General features: G+C 40.3%; 2 protein-coding genes across 3 annotated transcripts; both read right to left on the bottom strand.

Moving 5' to 3' along the window:
* Positions 1-1,226: 1,226 nt before the first annotated feature.
* On the bottom strand, positions 1,227-5,298 carry LOC127241917 (uncharacterized). Of its 2 annotated transcripts, none has more exons than XM_051261186.1 (3): positions 5,049-5,298; positions 3,992-4,063; positions 1,227-3,605 (listed from the first exon to the last, which is right to left on the bottom strand). In XM_051261186.1, exons 1-3 carry the CDS (start codon positions 5,056-5,058, stop codon positions 1,471-1,473), a joined length of 2,217 nt encoding a protein of 738 aa, XP_051117143.1. In that variant the 5' UTR covers positions 5,059-5,298; the 3' UTR covers positions 1,227-1,470. The 2 variants fall into 2 exon arrangements, with proteins under 2 accessions (XP_051117143.1, XP_051117144.1); XM_051261187.1 differs by having other exon boundaries at positions 1,227-3,602.
* A 7,772-nt stretch (positions 5,299-13,070) lies between these two features.
* Positions 13,071-13,626, bottom strand: LOC127242013 (uncharacterized). Its single transcript, XM_051261346.1, has 2 exons — positions 13,176-13,626; positions 13,071-13,108 (listed from the first exon to the last, which is right to left on the bottom strand). Exons 1-2 carry the CDS (start codon positions 13,624-13,626, stop codon positions 13,071-13,073), a joined length of 489 nt encoding a protein of 162 aa, XP_051117303.1.
* Between the last annotated feature and the right edge of the window lie 2,661 nt (positions 13,627-16,287).

The raw sequence follows: 16,287 nt of genomic DNA, 5'->3' as shown, positions 1-16,287 counted from the left end.
TAACTGGAAATTAAAATGCTGAAAATTTAAATGATGATCCCCGAATCAGTGACTTTGTCGTTGTTTGAAGTTGATTGAAGATGAATCGCCAGTTGCAAATTTTAATCCTTAAATACTCTTCAGAAACAGTACTGGAAACCGTCGCCCGAACGGTTACAATGCCTCTTTTTTCAACCGTCTGCTAACGCTTCTCTTGCTGACACGTGCCCTCAACCGACCGAAGTATCATTCTCGCTCACTCTCAACAGTATCCGACTCTCTGGACCGACCGCAGACCTTCCGCCCTTTTGGCCCGAACGCAACTCTTCCGCCCTGTTGGTCTGACCGTAAATCTTCCGCCTTGTTGGTTCGACTGCAAACCTCCCGACTTGCAGACCACCCGACTTGTATGGTCCAGCCGCTAACCTCCCGACTTACAGACCATCCGACTTGTTGGTCCAGCCACAAACCTCCCGACTGATAGACCATCCGACTTGTTTGGTCCAGCCGCAAACCTCCCGACTTACAGACCATCCGACTTGTTGGTCCAACCGTAAACCTCCCGACTGATAGACCATCCGACTTGTTTGGTCCAGCCGCAAACCTCCCGACTTACAGACCATCCGACTTGTTGGTCCAGCCGCAAACCTCCCGACTGATAGACCATCCGACTTGTTTGGTCCAACCGCAAACCTTCCGACTTATAGACCAACCGACCCGCGGACTTTCCGACCTGCGGACTTTCTGACCTGCGGACCTTCCAAGCTACGGACCTTTCGACCTGCGGACCTCCCGACCTGCGGACTTTTCGAGCTGCGGACCTTCCGACCTGCGAACCTTCCGACCTGCGGATCTTCCGACCTGCGGACCTTCCAAGCTACGGACCTTCCGACCCGCTATTTCCTTAGAAATACATCTACTTTACCTGAGTTCCCCGCAATGCCCCTCGACCAGCTCGATCATCTCAATTGTTAGGCCCATTTTTCTTTTTCCCTTGGGCTTTTTAACCTAATTCTAAATTTCATGCGTAACACAATTACTCGCATTTTCTTCTTCTTCGTTAGTTTTTTAACGTCTTGACACTGCGTTTTGATACGAATTTAAGATTTAACCACTCTAAATCTTTAAGAAATAAGCTTTGGTATCTTTAAGAAATAAGCCTTGGTTATCATACTCACGGTAACAAATATATACATAGTAACACAATAGGTGGAAATTACCAAAAAAAAAATAAAAATAAGAAAAAATAATTGAATTGTGCATCAGTAAAAGCCTTACAACACAACGATGTAAGAACATAGTCCATTGCATCCTTTTTCCAGTCAGAATCAATCTATCATCCCAGCAAATCAACCAAAAACATAATATGAACCCTCACCTCAAATCAAACAATAATTGAATTCCATTTGAACTGCAAAAAAGAAAACCCAACCACAACCACAGAGAAGAAAAACACAAAACATACATAAACAGAGAGAGACACAGAGAGGATCACAAAGAATTCCCACATGAAGACTCAGCCACCTGAATATCGTCCTCAATCTCCACCGTCTTCCCCCTCTCCGCCAATCCTCTATCCAGCCTCTTCAGCCACACGTCGTAGTCGACCGCATACGGCGTCCCGATTATGCTGTCCACATAGTCCGCCAACGCCTTCAGCAGCGGCGAGACTTCCCCGAGACGCTGCTGGACGATGCGCTTCGCCCAGCACCTCTCCCGCCATTTCAGTGCTGACTCGATTGAATCTTGCTGCGGCATCGATCCGCCGCACATGAAGTATACGAGGTACATGAGGCTCTCGATGTCCGACGACGGGCCAAGCTTCCCATGCTGCAGCGCATGGGACGACGAGAATTGCAAGTTCAGCGCCGGGCTGTCACGGTCCTCCAGCACCGCCCGCCCCCACGACAGGAGAACGTACACGCTAATATCCCCTCTCGAGCCCCGTTCGTCGATAAGGCGGACGACGTTTTCAGGCCTGATATCACCGTGGAGGACATTTGCCATCCTCGCACTTCTCAGCGCCGCAAGACAGTCTCGACAGCATCGAGTAGCTTCCTCGGGGGAGAACGGGCCGTCGTGGGCGATGAGAGACAAAAGAGGCTCCCCGACTGGACAGGTGACGAGAATGGGTGTTCCGCACCACGGATGATCGCATCGACCCTTGGGGCTTTGCTTCTGGCAAGCGCCCGAGTGCATGATCCTACCCGACGCTATTATCTCCGGTAGGTGCTTGCTCGAAACGCCGTGCTCCTTTAATACGTTCAGTACTTTGGTTTGTCGTTGCACTTGGTACCATAGATTCATGTCTTCCCACGACGGCTCCAACTGGGATGGATGGGCACCGACCAACAGAGTAAGCAACCGAGAGTGGCACTCGGTGGAGACTGCCGTGTACGAGCAATCGCTTCCGTCGTATACAAACTCCTGTATTTGGAAACTTTTGAGACACCCCTCTTTCAGATCTTCGAGCACCAAAACCTCGCCGCGAGTAAGATTTAGCCGTGGCCCTTTCCCTTTCCCTTTTTTCGTTAAGTCGTCGCATTTCTCTAAGCTGTGTTCGACTATTTCCCTGCTGTAGTTTCCGTCGTGTTGATAACCAACCGGAGATGGAAAGCTTCCATTCTTGACAGGACGAGTCTCCATGCGACGTTTTTGGAGGCGGAGGCTATGGTTTGCCGCAGCTGAAGATAACGATTTCCGTGGTGGCCCGTTCCATTGGGCGACCGAGTAGAAGATAGCCAGAAGTATTTGCACCGAGCCTAAGTCACCCCAGTTTACGTTCCCGAGTTTGTTCCATATTTGCTCCACAGGAGAAACAGCGATATCGGCGTGACATGTTATCCACTCGGCCATCGATTTGTACACATTATTTGAATCGACCTCAAGCTTACCGAGGTCGCCACCGAGCTTCACAACGCCTCCAAATCGAGAATCCATAATAGAGACCAAGACAAAGTCAGACGTAACTGCGTTGTACTTGCTCAAGCTCCGGGAAAACAATATATGAACACCATAGAACAGCGCTTCACAGAGAACCGACGGGGAAAGCCTGAATTCTCGGAAAAGATTCTGCTTGAACAACATGAAATGGACGACATCGTCCCAACGAGCATGTAGATTATCCTTACTCTTCGACATCAATGCAACCCCGCTTAGCCCCCCAAGCCTCCCCCTCGAAACTGCTTTCTCAACCGTGTAGAACTTGGATCGAGGATATCGAGGACATGCCACAAAGTACGGAAACGGTTTGTTCTTATGCCAAAATGTGTGCCACAGTCCTTCAGCAGCTGTGTATAGAAAATCTTCGAATGCCAGAAACTCGTCTTCCTTGAGGTTTCCGGAGGAGTACGGCGTGTAAGGCATTCGCAGCAGCTGCTGAAAGAAGACTCCCTCCAATGCTAAATCAAACATCGACAATTCATCAGTTAAGAAAGGAGAACCATAGCAGTGATCGCCGTCACCAGCTTTGCTGCACAAGGTCTCCTTCACCCAATCCTCGAGATAGTCCTGAAATATATTGAAGTCCACGAGTTTTGAAGAATACTCCTTGAGGACTTTATACACCCTTTTTGATGTTGGTATGAATTTGCTTGAAGTGGTGGATGGAGTCCGGGCAGAAGCTGCTGTTTCATCATGTATTGTATTAATTGAAGTCATTTGGCAACACTAACAGAAATTTGATGATCTAGATCTAAACAAAATAGTCACATTTTATAAAGTACAACTACAACAAACAGATTAAATTGCATTTTAATGGACTTGATATGAAATTCAGCAAGTAAAATTTCGTTCGATGCCTGTTAAAATGGAGACACTACTACTAGTTCAGAACATTTACTTAACCACCGTCAAACAAGAATGGATCTTCAGGCAACATAAGCAAATAAAATAGTTCAATGTTGCAAGAACTGGTGTAATCGAGTAGTGTACTTCAATCTAAACACCGAGCTTGGAACTTTTTCTATAATCGATAAAGAAAATGCATCAGAAAGAGTTATGTTGAACATACCAGATCCTGGAATCCTTAAACTTCCATCAAAACTTGGCCCCGGAGATGACTCGGAATCACTTTTATGATTTCCTGTTCATTGGATTCGAATCCCAGACAATAACCATGTAAGAGAAAAAATCCAAGTAAAACTTGTCTCCGGAAATAACAACAAGAGAGCCAAGATCAAAACCAAAAGAACATAAACTTCAAGTAAGCATTTGAACTGTCAATATGAAAAACTTCATTCACATAACTGATTTGGCTCAAAATATTCTTTTTATTGACTGACAATCAATATCCTGAATTCTATCATATAGAAGAACACCACAAATGAGTATGACTATTCATTCGGCATACAATTTTATCAAATACAAAGATCTGAGGGCATGGCATTGATAACAGAGAGATACAATGGAGCTAAAGTCCAGAGAGAGTAGTAAAATTTGCAGCAATTCTTGCACAATTTTCTTAAGCCCCAAACTCTATTAGACAGTACATATCAGCTGCATTTTAGATCTGCATTGCATTTTATGATATGAAATCCTTTGATTAATTGATTTATACACATATAGCTTCTTCCATATTTGCTGATTTGCATCTACAGTTGCTAACCCCAAAGAAACCACAGCACCCAACAAAGTACAAACCATCCAAATCTAGAATTTCTTTCTGCATTTATATATATACAAATCAGAATAAGAAATGCATCAATAGTCAAATCCTAGGAATAATATGATTTTGAAAATGTCAGATCTTACCTGACTTGCTCATAAACTATACCAATTTATGTACAGAATGAATATGCATTATCATGAGTATGTTAAAATTCAAAGCAATAAACAGAAAGTATTAGGGCATGGGCACGGTACAACTTGAACTTTAGAAGATAAATTCTTCTTTTCAGATTTGCACACCCATACACTTCTCACTCACTCACTTACTGTTCTAGAGCAGACCAGACCATACATTTCTCCGATAAAGGACACTGAAAACTAGCTTGTTGTATTAAATGTTAGTATTAAAAAGAAAACTACTCAAAACCCAACAAATTAAATTAACAAGCGCAAGAACTCACCAGGTCTCATATTGCAAAGTTAAAAGAAAACCCAGCGGAAATTCCAAACCAGAATGTAGAACAAATCAATAATATTGTTGGAAGTGGAACTCAAATACGATTCTTACATAATGCCCAGGCAAGGCATTACGAGAGAGAGAAAGAGAAAGGGAGAGAGAGAGAGAGATGTAATGGAGGGAATGAGTGACTGTAATGAAGACCCAACCCAACCCAACCCAACCCGACTCAAGGAAACGAAAAAGAAGGGGAATCGAATACTTAGAATGATGATGCCGATGGTGCCTCCCACAAGTTTCAATTCAATGGAATGAATTATTATTATTATTATTATTAAGTTGGTAGTAGGGTGTGTGGGTGACTGTGTGGTGGTGCTGCTTTGCCTTTGCCATTGCATATTCCTTTTTCTCATGCTTGCTCGCCCTTTTTGTCCGCTTTCTTTCTTTCTTTGTGTTGCTCTAATAAACAAATAAATAATTATTTAGCATTCAATAAAAGAATTCCTGCTTCATGTGAACTGTAGTCAGACAGACACTAGTCATATATAAACAATAAATAAATGTAGTCTCAGTAGTAATTCCCACCCCTCCTGCAAATTCCAGAAAACAGATAAATAAATTAATAGTAAATTAATCGATTATACGTTGTGGGTTAAGAGTTACTATTTATTACATGGGATGGGAAAAATCTCTTCTCTGATCTGCTCTGGGTTGCATGGATCATCATGATCGATCACATTCTATTCTAATTCTAAAGCTAATAGTAGTTAGTTTTCTTTCTATATTGACTCAGAATCAAAATCGAAACAATATGCAGATGGTTTCTACAAATAGGTAGTATATATATAATAATATCCAACATTCCTCTCCTCGTATTTTCACACCTCCTGTTCTAAATTGTGGTTTGTGTTCCATATTTTCTCCAACTACTTAGAATTATTTATTAATGAGACAAAATTAATTAACAGTATTTAATATGAAAATTTTAAATTTAAATTAAATTATTTTCGAAATATATCAATAGGCTATAGAAATTTCACATGAGAAACACAAATTAATGATATATTTGTCGTTGAGTTGGGCTGGGTTAGTGGCCTTAATTGGGCTTAAAGGATAAATAATGTGATATCATTGTTTAACAGATTAATAAGGAAAATAGGAAATTAATTTTAGTTATTCAATATTGCTTGTTAAAACATAATTTGGTATGTTTGTATAAAATTTATTTAGATAATACAAATACAAGTCATAATTAGTTGTAAGCGTTGGACGTAGCCACACACATGTGCATCATCTGTACACACGAGTACTGAGCTAGAAAGCTTTGGTAAAAGTTGGCCACACGTGTGTACCATTCGTCCAGAGCGAACACGAGTCCAGATCTAGATTGCGTTGAGAGTGTTGTAAAAATTTGACTTTGTAAGATCATTTTTAATCGGAAGCCCAACCCAATTATTATCTTCTATGTTTCTAGACAAACCCAAGAGTCGAATGGTAAATATGAGCCCAAATGAAACCATAGAATGTGGTCCATGCAACATAGACAAAGTTTAACTCTATGGGTTTAGTTTGAATTATTCGCATTACATTTACATTGAAACAATTACGAGAATAGACACTGGTCGAGAGTCTTGTACCTTGGTAAATGCTTGAATTGGTGAGGCTAGTTATGATCCCAAATCCAATCCAATCATTACTTTTTATATTTCAAGACAAGACTAATGGTTCAAGGACGAAGATGAGGCCAAAAGAAATCATACATTGTAGCCCATGCAATTATGACAGTCATAACCCATAATTACGACATTGATGAACAATAGCTATTACAGCTCGAGCAACGGAGTGTTCAGATTTGACATTCCATTGGAAAGATGAACAGGATGCTTCATGGTATTCTGCATCGTGGTGACAATGTTGAGGATGAACATGTTGATGGAGACGATGGACACGGTGACGGCGGAGATTATAACTCTGGTTAATGTTAACCAAAGGGGAGATAAATAAGAAGAAGATGTTGGAGTGTTTGTCGAAGTTGAAGGCTTTGTGGCATGAGATGATGAAGTTTCTGTGACATTGCCGCAACAATGTTTTTTTTGGCATGAAAGTGGTTGTGTTCTTTTTGTTTTTGAATGATCATGTATGTGGGTTGAACTATCATAAACTAACTTTGTTGTTTTTATGTTTGTGCATGCATTTTTCGGTTGTTGACTTGAGGGGAGTTTAATTTGTATTAGCCTAGGCGTACTTTATGATGGCGCATCTCCTCTGGCCGGTCAACATCAACTAAAAAGGGAGAGATTGTTAATAGTTAAAATGATTTTTAGTTTTGGTTGATAATTGTCTACAGAAAGGTCGATCAATCAGCAAAATTCAGTGGCGTACAGAAATCCAATTGAGCTTGGGCTTGATGCTTTAAATGTGGCCCAATATGAAGATATCCAGTTGATGTTACTAGAAAGAAAAGAAAAGAAGGCTAGTCCCCATTATACAATCGATCATGGAGGGATGGCATGTGAGGTTGTTGATCATAATGGTGTGAAAATGGTACCGAGTATACGTGCTCTAGGAAGGAAGAAAACATGGCTTAGTGAGTGATACAGTGTGTGTGATGTAAGGCAAAAAGAAATCTGAGAGTTGGGATTTTTGTGATTTGTGTGTGCTAAACATTGATAGTGTATCAATGTAAGTATGAACTATTCATGTTGGTCATTGATGTAGGTCAGTGTGTTTACATTGTTTGATCTGGTTACAAACTCTCTCTCTTAATCGAGTTCATATTGGGGTGTCGAGGTTCTATCCTTATTGTTTGCTGGATTTGGTTAGTGGGACCAACAATGACTAATGACAATTACCACAATTATGAATAGTAAAAATTCATGTAATATCATAAATCCCACGTATAGGGTTGTTCTTGAATTTTGATGAGCCCAGTAAAAAAAAAGCCTAGTAAAAAAAAAAGCCCTTATGTAATTATTTTATATATAAATAATTTATTATTATTTTATATATACATAATTTTAAAATAATAAATTTTAAGGTAATATTGTTTAATTAATTAATAATAATAAGAAATGATTTTATTTTTTATTTTTTTTATAATTAATAATCTTGATAGTTTTAAAATAAATTTAATATATATGATTAAAAAATTAGAATATATATTAAATATTTTAAATATTATATCGCAATAAAAATATATATAATATAAATATGATTTTGTAGATAATAAAATTTCTATAATACAAGTAAATAAAAAAATATATTTATATATTTATTTCTAATTAATATAAATTAATTTTATAAAAGATGGTGTGTTCTTTTTGGTTTTTCTACAAGTTTTTCCAAAAAAATTAATACATTACATATATTCATTATTTTTTATTATCTACACAACTTTCTATACGTCACATAAAAATATTCGTTCAAATTATTTCACAAAACAAACACATGTGTAGTTTTAAATATAGATAAAAATATTTATATGTTAGGAGATATATAGAAATAAAAGGATTTTGAGTGAGTGTTATGTGTAGGAACACGCCGGTGAGGGCTGTTCATTCCCACGGATCGTTGTTGGATGCCAACGCGTACATACATGGTATTAAACGATCCTAAGCATGCTCCTATAAGAATGAACTAGAGATGTACCCTTTTTGGAACCACCAACAGCAATCACGAACAGGTTGATTCCGCTAGAGACCTTCCAGACTGTTCCCGAACCCCACTCGAACACCGGATGGGCGGCGATCTATCAAACGGAGGGAGACGAATTTTGCTCTTCGTGAAACCCTAGAGCTGACGGCTTGCACCTGTGGTTTTCGCCTCTTTTTAAAAAAAACGTCACTAGGGTTTGACAAAGACCGCATATTAATAAGTCTCCCAACAGGTAATTGGGCCAGACCGGGGATCTTTAGAAGGTGTTGGGCTCGGGCTCCCTTATAGATCCAAATCTCTATATTCAGCCCTGAATATAATTCGAATCATAAAATATTAATTCATTCCATTAAAGAATTAATATTGCACTCCCAGCCCAACTCAAATTGAATCTGGGCTTCTATTAAACTTAATTAATTCCCCATGTTTAAGATGTTCCACATCCATTAATTAATTAAATCTTCTGACAATTTAATTAATTAATATCTTTTAATTCCTTAAGTAATACCACTCAAAACTTATTATTGTACGGATTAAATCCACCTGCAGGGTTTATACAATAATCCTTATTGAGTTCCTTAAGGGGATGTCATCAACCTGGATGTTCAGGACATGGTGCCTTAATGATAATAAATTAATTACTATGCGAATAATGTAGTTGCCCAAAATACGAAGCATATTGAATCACTAAGGATTCTCACTTATGGTAAATTAAAGCAACGAACATTTATTCCATATATTTAATTTATTTCATCTAAGGTTAAGAATTAACAGAGTTACCGAGATCTTGGTTCTTCAATGTCAGAATAGAAGAACATATCTCAACTGTGATCCTTTCAATGTGACGCAGCACATTAGTGTAAACTAATAGTCAAGACAAACTAATTCCAAGTTTACACTACAACTTAAACCGATGGTTTTGTCCATAACCATCTCAGTTGTGAAACCCATTTATATTTAATAAAGAACTGACAACAAGATCTTCTGTGTGATCTCCACACACCATGTTGTCTACAATATTAAATAAGTGGACATGCTAATATATATAAAACATAAATAAAAGCAACACAATGTGAAATAACAATTTATTTATTCCAGTTAATAAGGAAATTGAATAATACAAAAGCGTACTAAAAGTTTGCTTTACAGTATAATCCAACAATCTCCCACTTATACTAAAGCTAAACTTTTAGTATACAATGCAAAAACATGCTCTCCCACTTATATTAAAGTCTAGCTGCAATGTATCGTAAACCAAGGCCGTCTACGTGTTTCTCGAAAACCTTAATGGGTAAAGTCTTCGTGAAGGGATCTGCCAAGTTGTCCAACGATGCAATCTTAGTGACAGCTATGTCTCCTCGCTTTACGATGTCTCGTATGATGTGGTACTTCCTTTCTATGTGTTTACTTGCTTTATGAGCTCTAGGTTCTTTTGAGTTTGCCACTGCACCAGCGTTATCACAATAAATGATTACACGCTCAGGCAAACTCTCAGACACCCCTAAGTCATACAAGAAGCTCCTGAGCCATACAGCCTCTTTTGCTGCTTCAGAAGCAGCAACATACTCGGCTTCCATGGTAGAATCTGCGATGCATTTCTGCTTTACGCTTCTCCATGAAATAGCTCCGCCTCCCAAGGTAAACGCATAACCCGAGGTTGACTTTCTCTCATCTCGATCACCTTGAAAATCTGAATCAGTGTAACCCAAAGGAACTAGATTGTCAGACTGGTAAACCAAACTATAATCTCGAGTTCTTTTCAGATACTTGAGAATATGTTTTACCGCAATCCAGTGTCCTTGACCAGGTTTGGACTGATACCTAGCTACCATGCCAACAGCATAGCAGATATCAGGCCTCGTGCACAGCATGGCATACATGAGACTTCCTACAGCCGAAGCATAAGGAATGTTAGCCATCTCATCTATCTCCTTTTGTGTTTTAGGACACATATCCTGAGATAGAGCAACTCCATGTCTGAAAGGTAAGAATCCTTTCTTGGAGTTCTGCATGCTGAAACGGGCAAGCACAATATCAATGTAGGCGGCTTGAGATAAGCACAACATTCTTTTCTTCCGATCACGAGTGACCTTCATACCAAGAATGTACGATGCATCTCCCATGTCCTTCATTTGAAACTATTCAGAAAGCCATACCTTTACGTCTAATAATATCTTGACATTGTTTCCAATGAGAAGAATATCATCTACGTATAGTATCAAGAATACCACTACGTTTCCGTTGCACCTCTTGTACACACAACTTTCACTTGGACATTGCTCAAATCCAAAGGATTTGATCACCTCATCAAAGCGAATATTCCAAGATCTGGAAGCTTGTTTAAGTCCATAAAGAGACTTCTTTAGCTTCCAGACTTGATGCTCTTGGCCTTTCTTCACATAACCCTCAGGTTGCTGCATATAGATGTCCTCATCCAGATTCCCGTTAAGGAATGCTGTCTTGACATCCATTTGCCAAACCTCATAGTCCATGTGACTTGCTATGGATAAGAGTATCCGGATTGACTTTAGCATGGCTACTGGTGAAAAGGTTTCATCATAATCGATGCCCTCTTTCTGGGTAAAACCTTTTGCAACCAACCGTGCCTTGAAGGTAGTAACCTTCCCGTCAGGTCCTCTCTTACGCCTAAAGACCCATTTGCTCCCAATGGCTTTCTTGCCTTTGGGAAGGTCTTTGAGGTCATAGACCTCCATAGCATGCATGGATTCTATTTCTGAATCCATGGCCTTATGCCAAGAATCTGCATCAACATCTTGGATTGCCTCTTTATAGGTACAGGGATCAGGTTCTTGTTCATCACTGGGGACTGAATCCGAGGACTCTCCCACTAACAAGAAACGACTGGGTAATCGAGTTACCCTCCCACTACGCCGAGGCAATTCATGTGTGGTGACATAAGGGTCAACACGCTGTGCAGTTTGTTGTGGTATATCTTCTTGTACACTTGGTACTTGATTGTCTCCCCTTAATTCGTAAAGAATAATTTCACTTGGGGTCTTATGCTCATGCATATAGTCTTCTTCTAAAAACCTGGCATTGGTGCTCACCACAACCTTCTGGTCTTTAGGACTATAAAAACAACCCCCTCGTGTTCCTTTAGGGTATCCTACAAATAGCCGTACTTCCGTCCTAGATGCCAACTTATCAGCTTCCTTGTCCAACACGTGTGCTGGACAGCCCCAAATCCGAATGTGGTTCATGCTGGGCTTTCGCCCGGACCACAATTCTATTGGGGTTTTAGGAACTGATTTGGAAGGCACATAATTCAGGATGTACGCCGCTGTTTCCAAGGCATATCCCCAAAACGAGATGGGTAGAGAAGCATAACTCATCATTGACCTCACCATTTCTAAAAGAGTCCTATTCCTCCTCTCTGCCACGCCATTCTGTTGCGGAGTACCAGGCGCAGTCAACTGGGATGTAATCCCATTCTCTAACAAATATTGCCTAAATTCAGCGCTAAGGTATTCGCCACCACGATCAGACCGTAATGACTTGATACTTTTACCTTGACGGTTCTCCGCTTCTGCCTTGAATTCTCTGAACTTGTCAAAGCATTCAGACTTGCGGCGCATCAAGTAAATGTATCCATATTTTGAGTAGTCATCTGTGAAAGTCACAAAATACTCAAAACCACCCCTAGCTTGAATTGACATAGGCCCACATACATCAGAGTGAATCAATTCTAACACTTCATTAGCCCTATTTCCCTTGGCCTTAAAAGGCCTGGAGGTCATCTTGCCTTCCAAGCAGGACTCGCAGACTGAGAATGGTTCCACTTGGAGAGAGTCCAAGAAACCACTGCTCACTAGTCTTTGGATCCTCCTAAGGTTGACATGACCCAATCTAAGGTGCCAAAGATATGTTTGATTCGATTTAAAAGATTGTTTTCTTTTTAATGATGAAGATGCATGAACTTGAGTATTGGTTTCAGTTTGATGCGCACTAGTAATAGTATAAAGATTGTTTTCCAATGTGCCAGAACAGATAACAACTTTGTTTCTCATAATAAAAACGCTTTTATTAAAAACAACTGAATATCCATCCACAAAAAGTTTCGAAACTGAAATTAAATTCTTTCTAAAACTTGGCACATACAAAACGTTCTTTAAAACTAAAACTGAATCAGAAAAAGATAAATGCACATCTCCCACTGCAACCGCTGCCACTCTGGTTGCATCTCCCAAGCTTATGATAATCTCGCCCTCACTCAGCTGCCTTGGTGGCAGGAACCCCTGCATTGTACAACAAACATGATCAGTGGCTCCTGTATCTACTACCCAAATACTGGTAGAACTAGCCGCGAAACATGTTTCAACAAGCAAAGTAGAAGACGTACCATCTTTGCCCTTCAGAAGGGGACAATCAGCTTTCCAATGTCCTGTCTTGCTGCATTTAAAGCACTTCCCCTTTGGCTTCTTCACGCCACCAGAAGGCGCGACCGACTTGCTCCCACTATTTGCAGCACCCTTTTTCTTGGCAGGCTTTTTCTTCTTCCCGCCTTTCGACGAAGAAGGTCCAGACTGCGCAGAAAACAGCGCCTGTGGAGTCCTACCCATGAGTCCCTCCGCTGCAACCAAATCCACAAGAAGCTCGGCTAAAGTATAGTCCTTCTTGGTCAGGATTGTGTTGAGACGGAAATTCTCGCAGGACTTAGGGAGTGAGTGCAAGATCATATCGATCTTGGTGTCAGCATCGATTTGACCCCCGAGCAGCTCTATCTCATTCAGATTTTCCATCATCTTGAGAACATGCTCACGCACAGAAGTTCCCTCTGGCATGAAGGAAGTCATAATCTTCCTCATTGCCTCAAATCGAGCAGCCCTATCTGACTCACCAAAGAGCTCCTTGAGGCTCAACATTATGTCAGTAGCAGTAGGCAACTTTTCAACCTGCAATTGCAACATATTGGTTATTGACGCCAATATGTAGCAACGGCTCATTTGATCAGCCCTATGCCACTTCCGATGAGCCTCCCTTTCCTCTTCAGTGGATTCCTCAGTTAAGTCTGCTGGAGCAGGGGTGCTTAGGACGAATTTATAGTCATCCGCAGCAAGGACAATGTCCAGATTTCGTTTCCAGTCCAAATAATTCGGACCAACGAGTTTGTTTTGATTGAGAACAGTCATAAGTGGATTGAACGACATTTTGATAACTGAAATAAACAAACAGAAACATGCAAACACGTAAGCAGTAATTCACATTAACACATAAGCATAAAATCATGGGAAAACCTCAAAAACCACGAGATTATACATATCACGACAACTCAGTAAATCGCACATGCAAGCCATGTTATGACGGACGTTTACACATGCATTCACCAAACAGGCAGCTAGCCTATAATTTCATTATCTCATCAACTTATCCTTATGACGAATGAAATTAATTGCCGATACTTTAGAACTGGCCATGTGAATTAAAACAGGGACCCCGTTGGGGGGTTATATTTAAAATCCACATCTAAGTAATGACCATAATTTAACGCCAAGGACAACTATTTACAGTTAATATGCAACCGAAGGGCAGTCATATTTAATGCAAATAATCTCCTACAGTTATCACGAATTAATTTATCTAGTAAACTTATGAGTGACATATCCGTTAGGGAGGAGACCCCATGGATCCCACGTATGCCACACACTTTACTTAAAATTAAATCACTTTAATTGAAATCTTATCTAGTAAACTTGTGCATGTTAATATCCGTTAGGGAGGAGACCCCATGGATCCCGCGTATAACAAACACTTTACTTAAAGATCAATTATGGAGGCCCATGAATTAATAATAATTCAACTTAAATACTTAGTCATTTAAACTTTAAGGTTTTGACAGCATGCATAGAATAATTAAATTCCTAGCATGCTCCTAACATGCTTGTAAATTTAAATCATGCCTGTCACATAATCATGCATATCACATAATACTTTGGCAAGCATTAATTTAAATACATCCACAAAGCAATAAAAGGCAGAAAATTAAAAGCACACCCACGCAGCCCTTAAAACCCTAACCAATAGCCTAAGACAACCATTACAGGATTAAAAGGGGCGCGGACAGATGCTAGACATCGGCCTCTCACGTGATGGAAAAACTGGAACCGGGCCGCCTCGGGAAGAAGTCGCGAAAACTTCGTGAAGACGATCGAATTTGGCTGCGGCATTCGCCGTTACGGCATAGCCGTAATTCGTGTAGATCTCGTCCTCCCGTTTCCGAAAAGGTATCATGGGCTGAAAACGGACAACCGAGGCAAAAGTTATGGCCAAAACAGTTTCAGCCGACGGAAACCCTAGATTTTCGGCCCAAAAGCCGAAAACCTAATTTCCATCACCAAAAATTGTTTCTTGGCCGTCACTACAAGCCTCATGTCCGCCCTTACCTCCAGCGCCACCTCTGCTTCGCTGCCCCACTGCGTTCGTGGCTGTTCTGCTTATGCGAACTGCTTCCAAATCGCCTCCCTTTTTCATGTCTTTTTCAGAATTACGCAGTATAACTCAAAACAACATGAAAAGCCCTACATACATGGATCTATATACAAAACCGCCTATCTACCCACACTTATTATCTGGTGGGAAAAACGATTACAACAAAACCAAAAGGGCTGCGAAGGGAAACAACATACACGCACAAAAAAAATATTCATTCCATACATTACATGCGAAAACGTTAAAGACAATACCAACTACACGTTTTCTGGCAGAGCCAACAATCCACAAAACCTTGCTTTGATACCAATTGTAGGAACACGCCGGTGAGGGCTGTTCATTCCCACGGATCGTTGTTGGATGCCAACGCGTACATACATGGTATTAAACGATCCTAAGCATGCTCCTATAAGAATGAACTAGAGATGTACCCTTTTTGGAACCACCAACAGCAATCACGAACAGGTTGATTCCGCTAGAGACCTTCCAGACTGTTCCCGAACCCCGCTCGAACACCGGATGGGCGGCGATCTATCAAACGGAGGGAGACGAATTTTGCTCTTCGTGAAACCCTAGAGCTGACGGCTTGCACCTGTGGTTTTCGCCTCTTTTTAAAAAAAACGTCACTAGGGTTTGACAAAGACCGCATATTAATAAGTCTCCCAACAGGTAATTGGGCCAGACCGGGGATCTTTAGAAGGTGTTGGGCTCGGGCTCCCTTATAGATCCAAATCTCTATATTCAGCCCTGAATATAATTCGAATCATAAAATATTAATTCATTCCATTAAAGAATTAATATTGCACTCCCAGCCCAACCCAAATTGAATCTGGGCTTCTATTAAACTTAATTAATTCCCCATGTTTAAGATGTTCCACATCCATTAATTAATTAAATCTTCTGACAATTTAATTAATTAATATCTTTTAATTCCTTAAGTAATACCACTCAAAACTTATTATTGTACGGATTAAATCCACCTGCAGGGTTTATACAATAATCCTTATTGAGTTCCTTAAGGGGATGTCATCAACCTGGATGTCCAGGACATGGTGCCTTAATGATAATAAATTAATTACTATGCGAATAATGTAGTTGCCCAAAATACGAAGCATATTGAATCACTAAGGATTCTCACTTAT

This window comes from Andrographis paniculata, unplaced genomic scaffold (genome assembly GCF_009805555.1).
Source record: "Andrographis paniculata isolate CXL003 unplaced genomic scaffold, ASM980555v1 Contig86END, whole genome shotgun sequence".
Taxonomy (NCBI): domain Eukaryota; kingdom Viridiplantae; phylum Streptophyta; class Magnoliopsida; order Lamiales; family Acanthaceae; genus Andrographis; species Andrographis paniculata.
The sequence above is the reverse complement of the archived record's forward strand: the minus strand, read 5'-3'. Positions and strand labels throughout refer to the sequence as shown.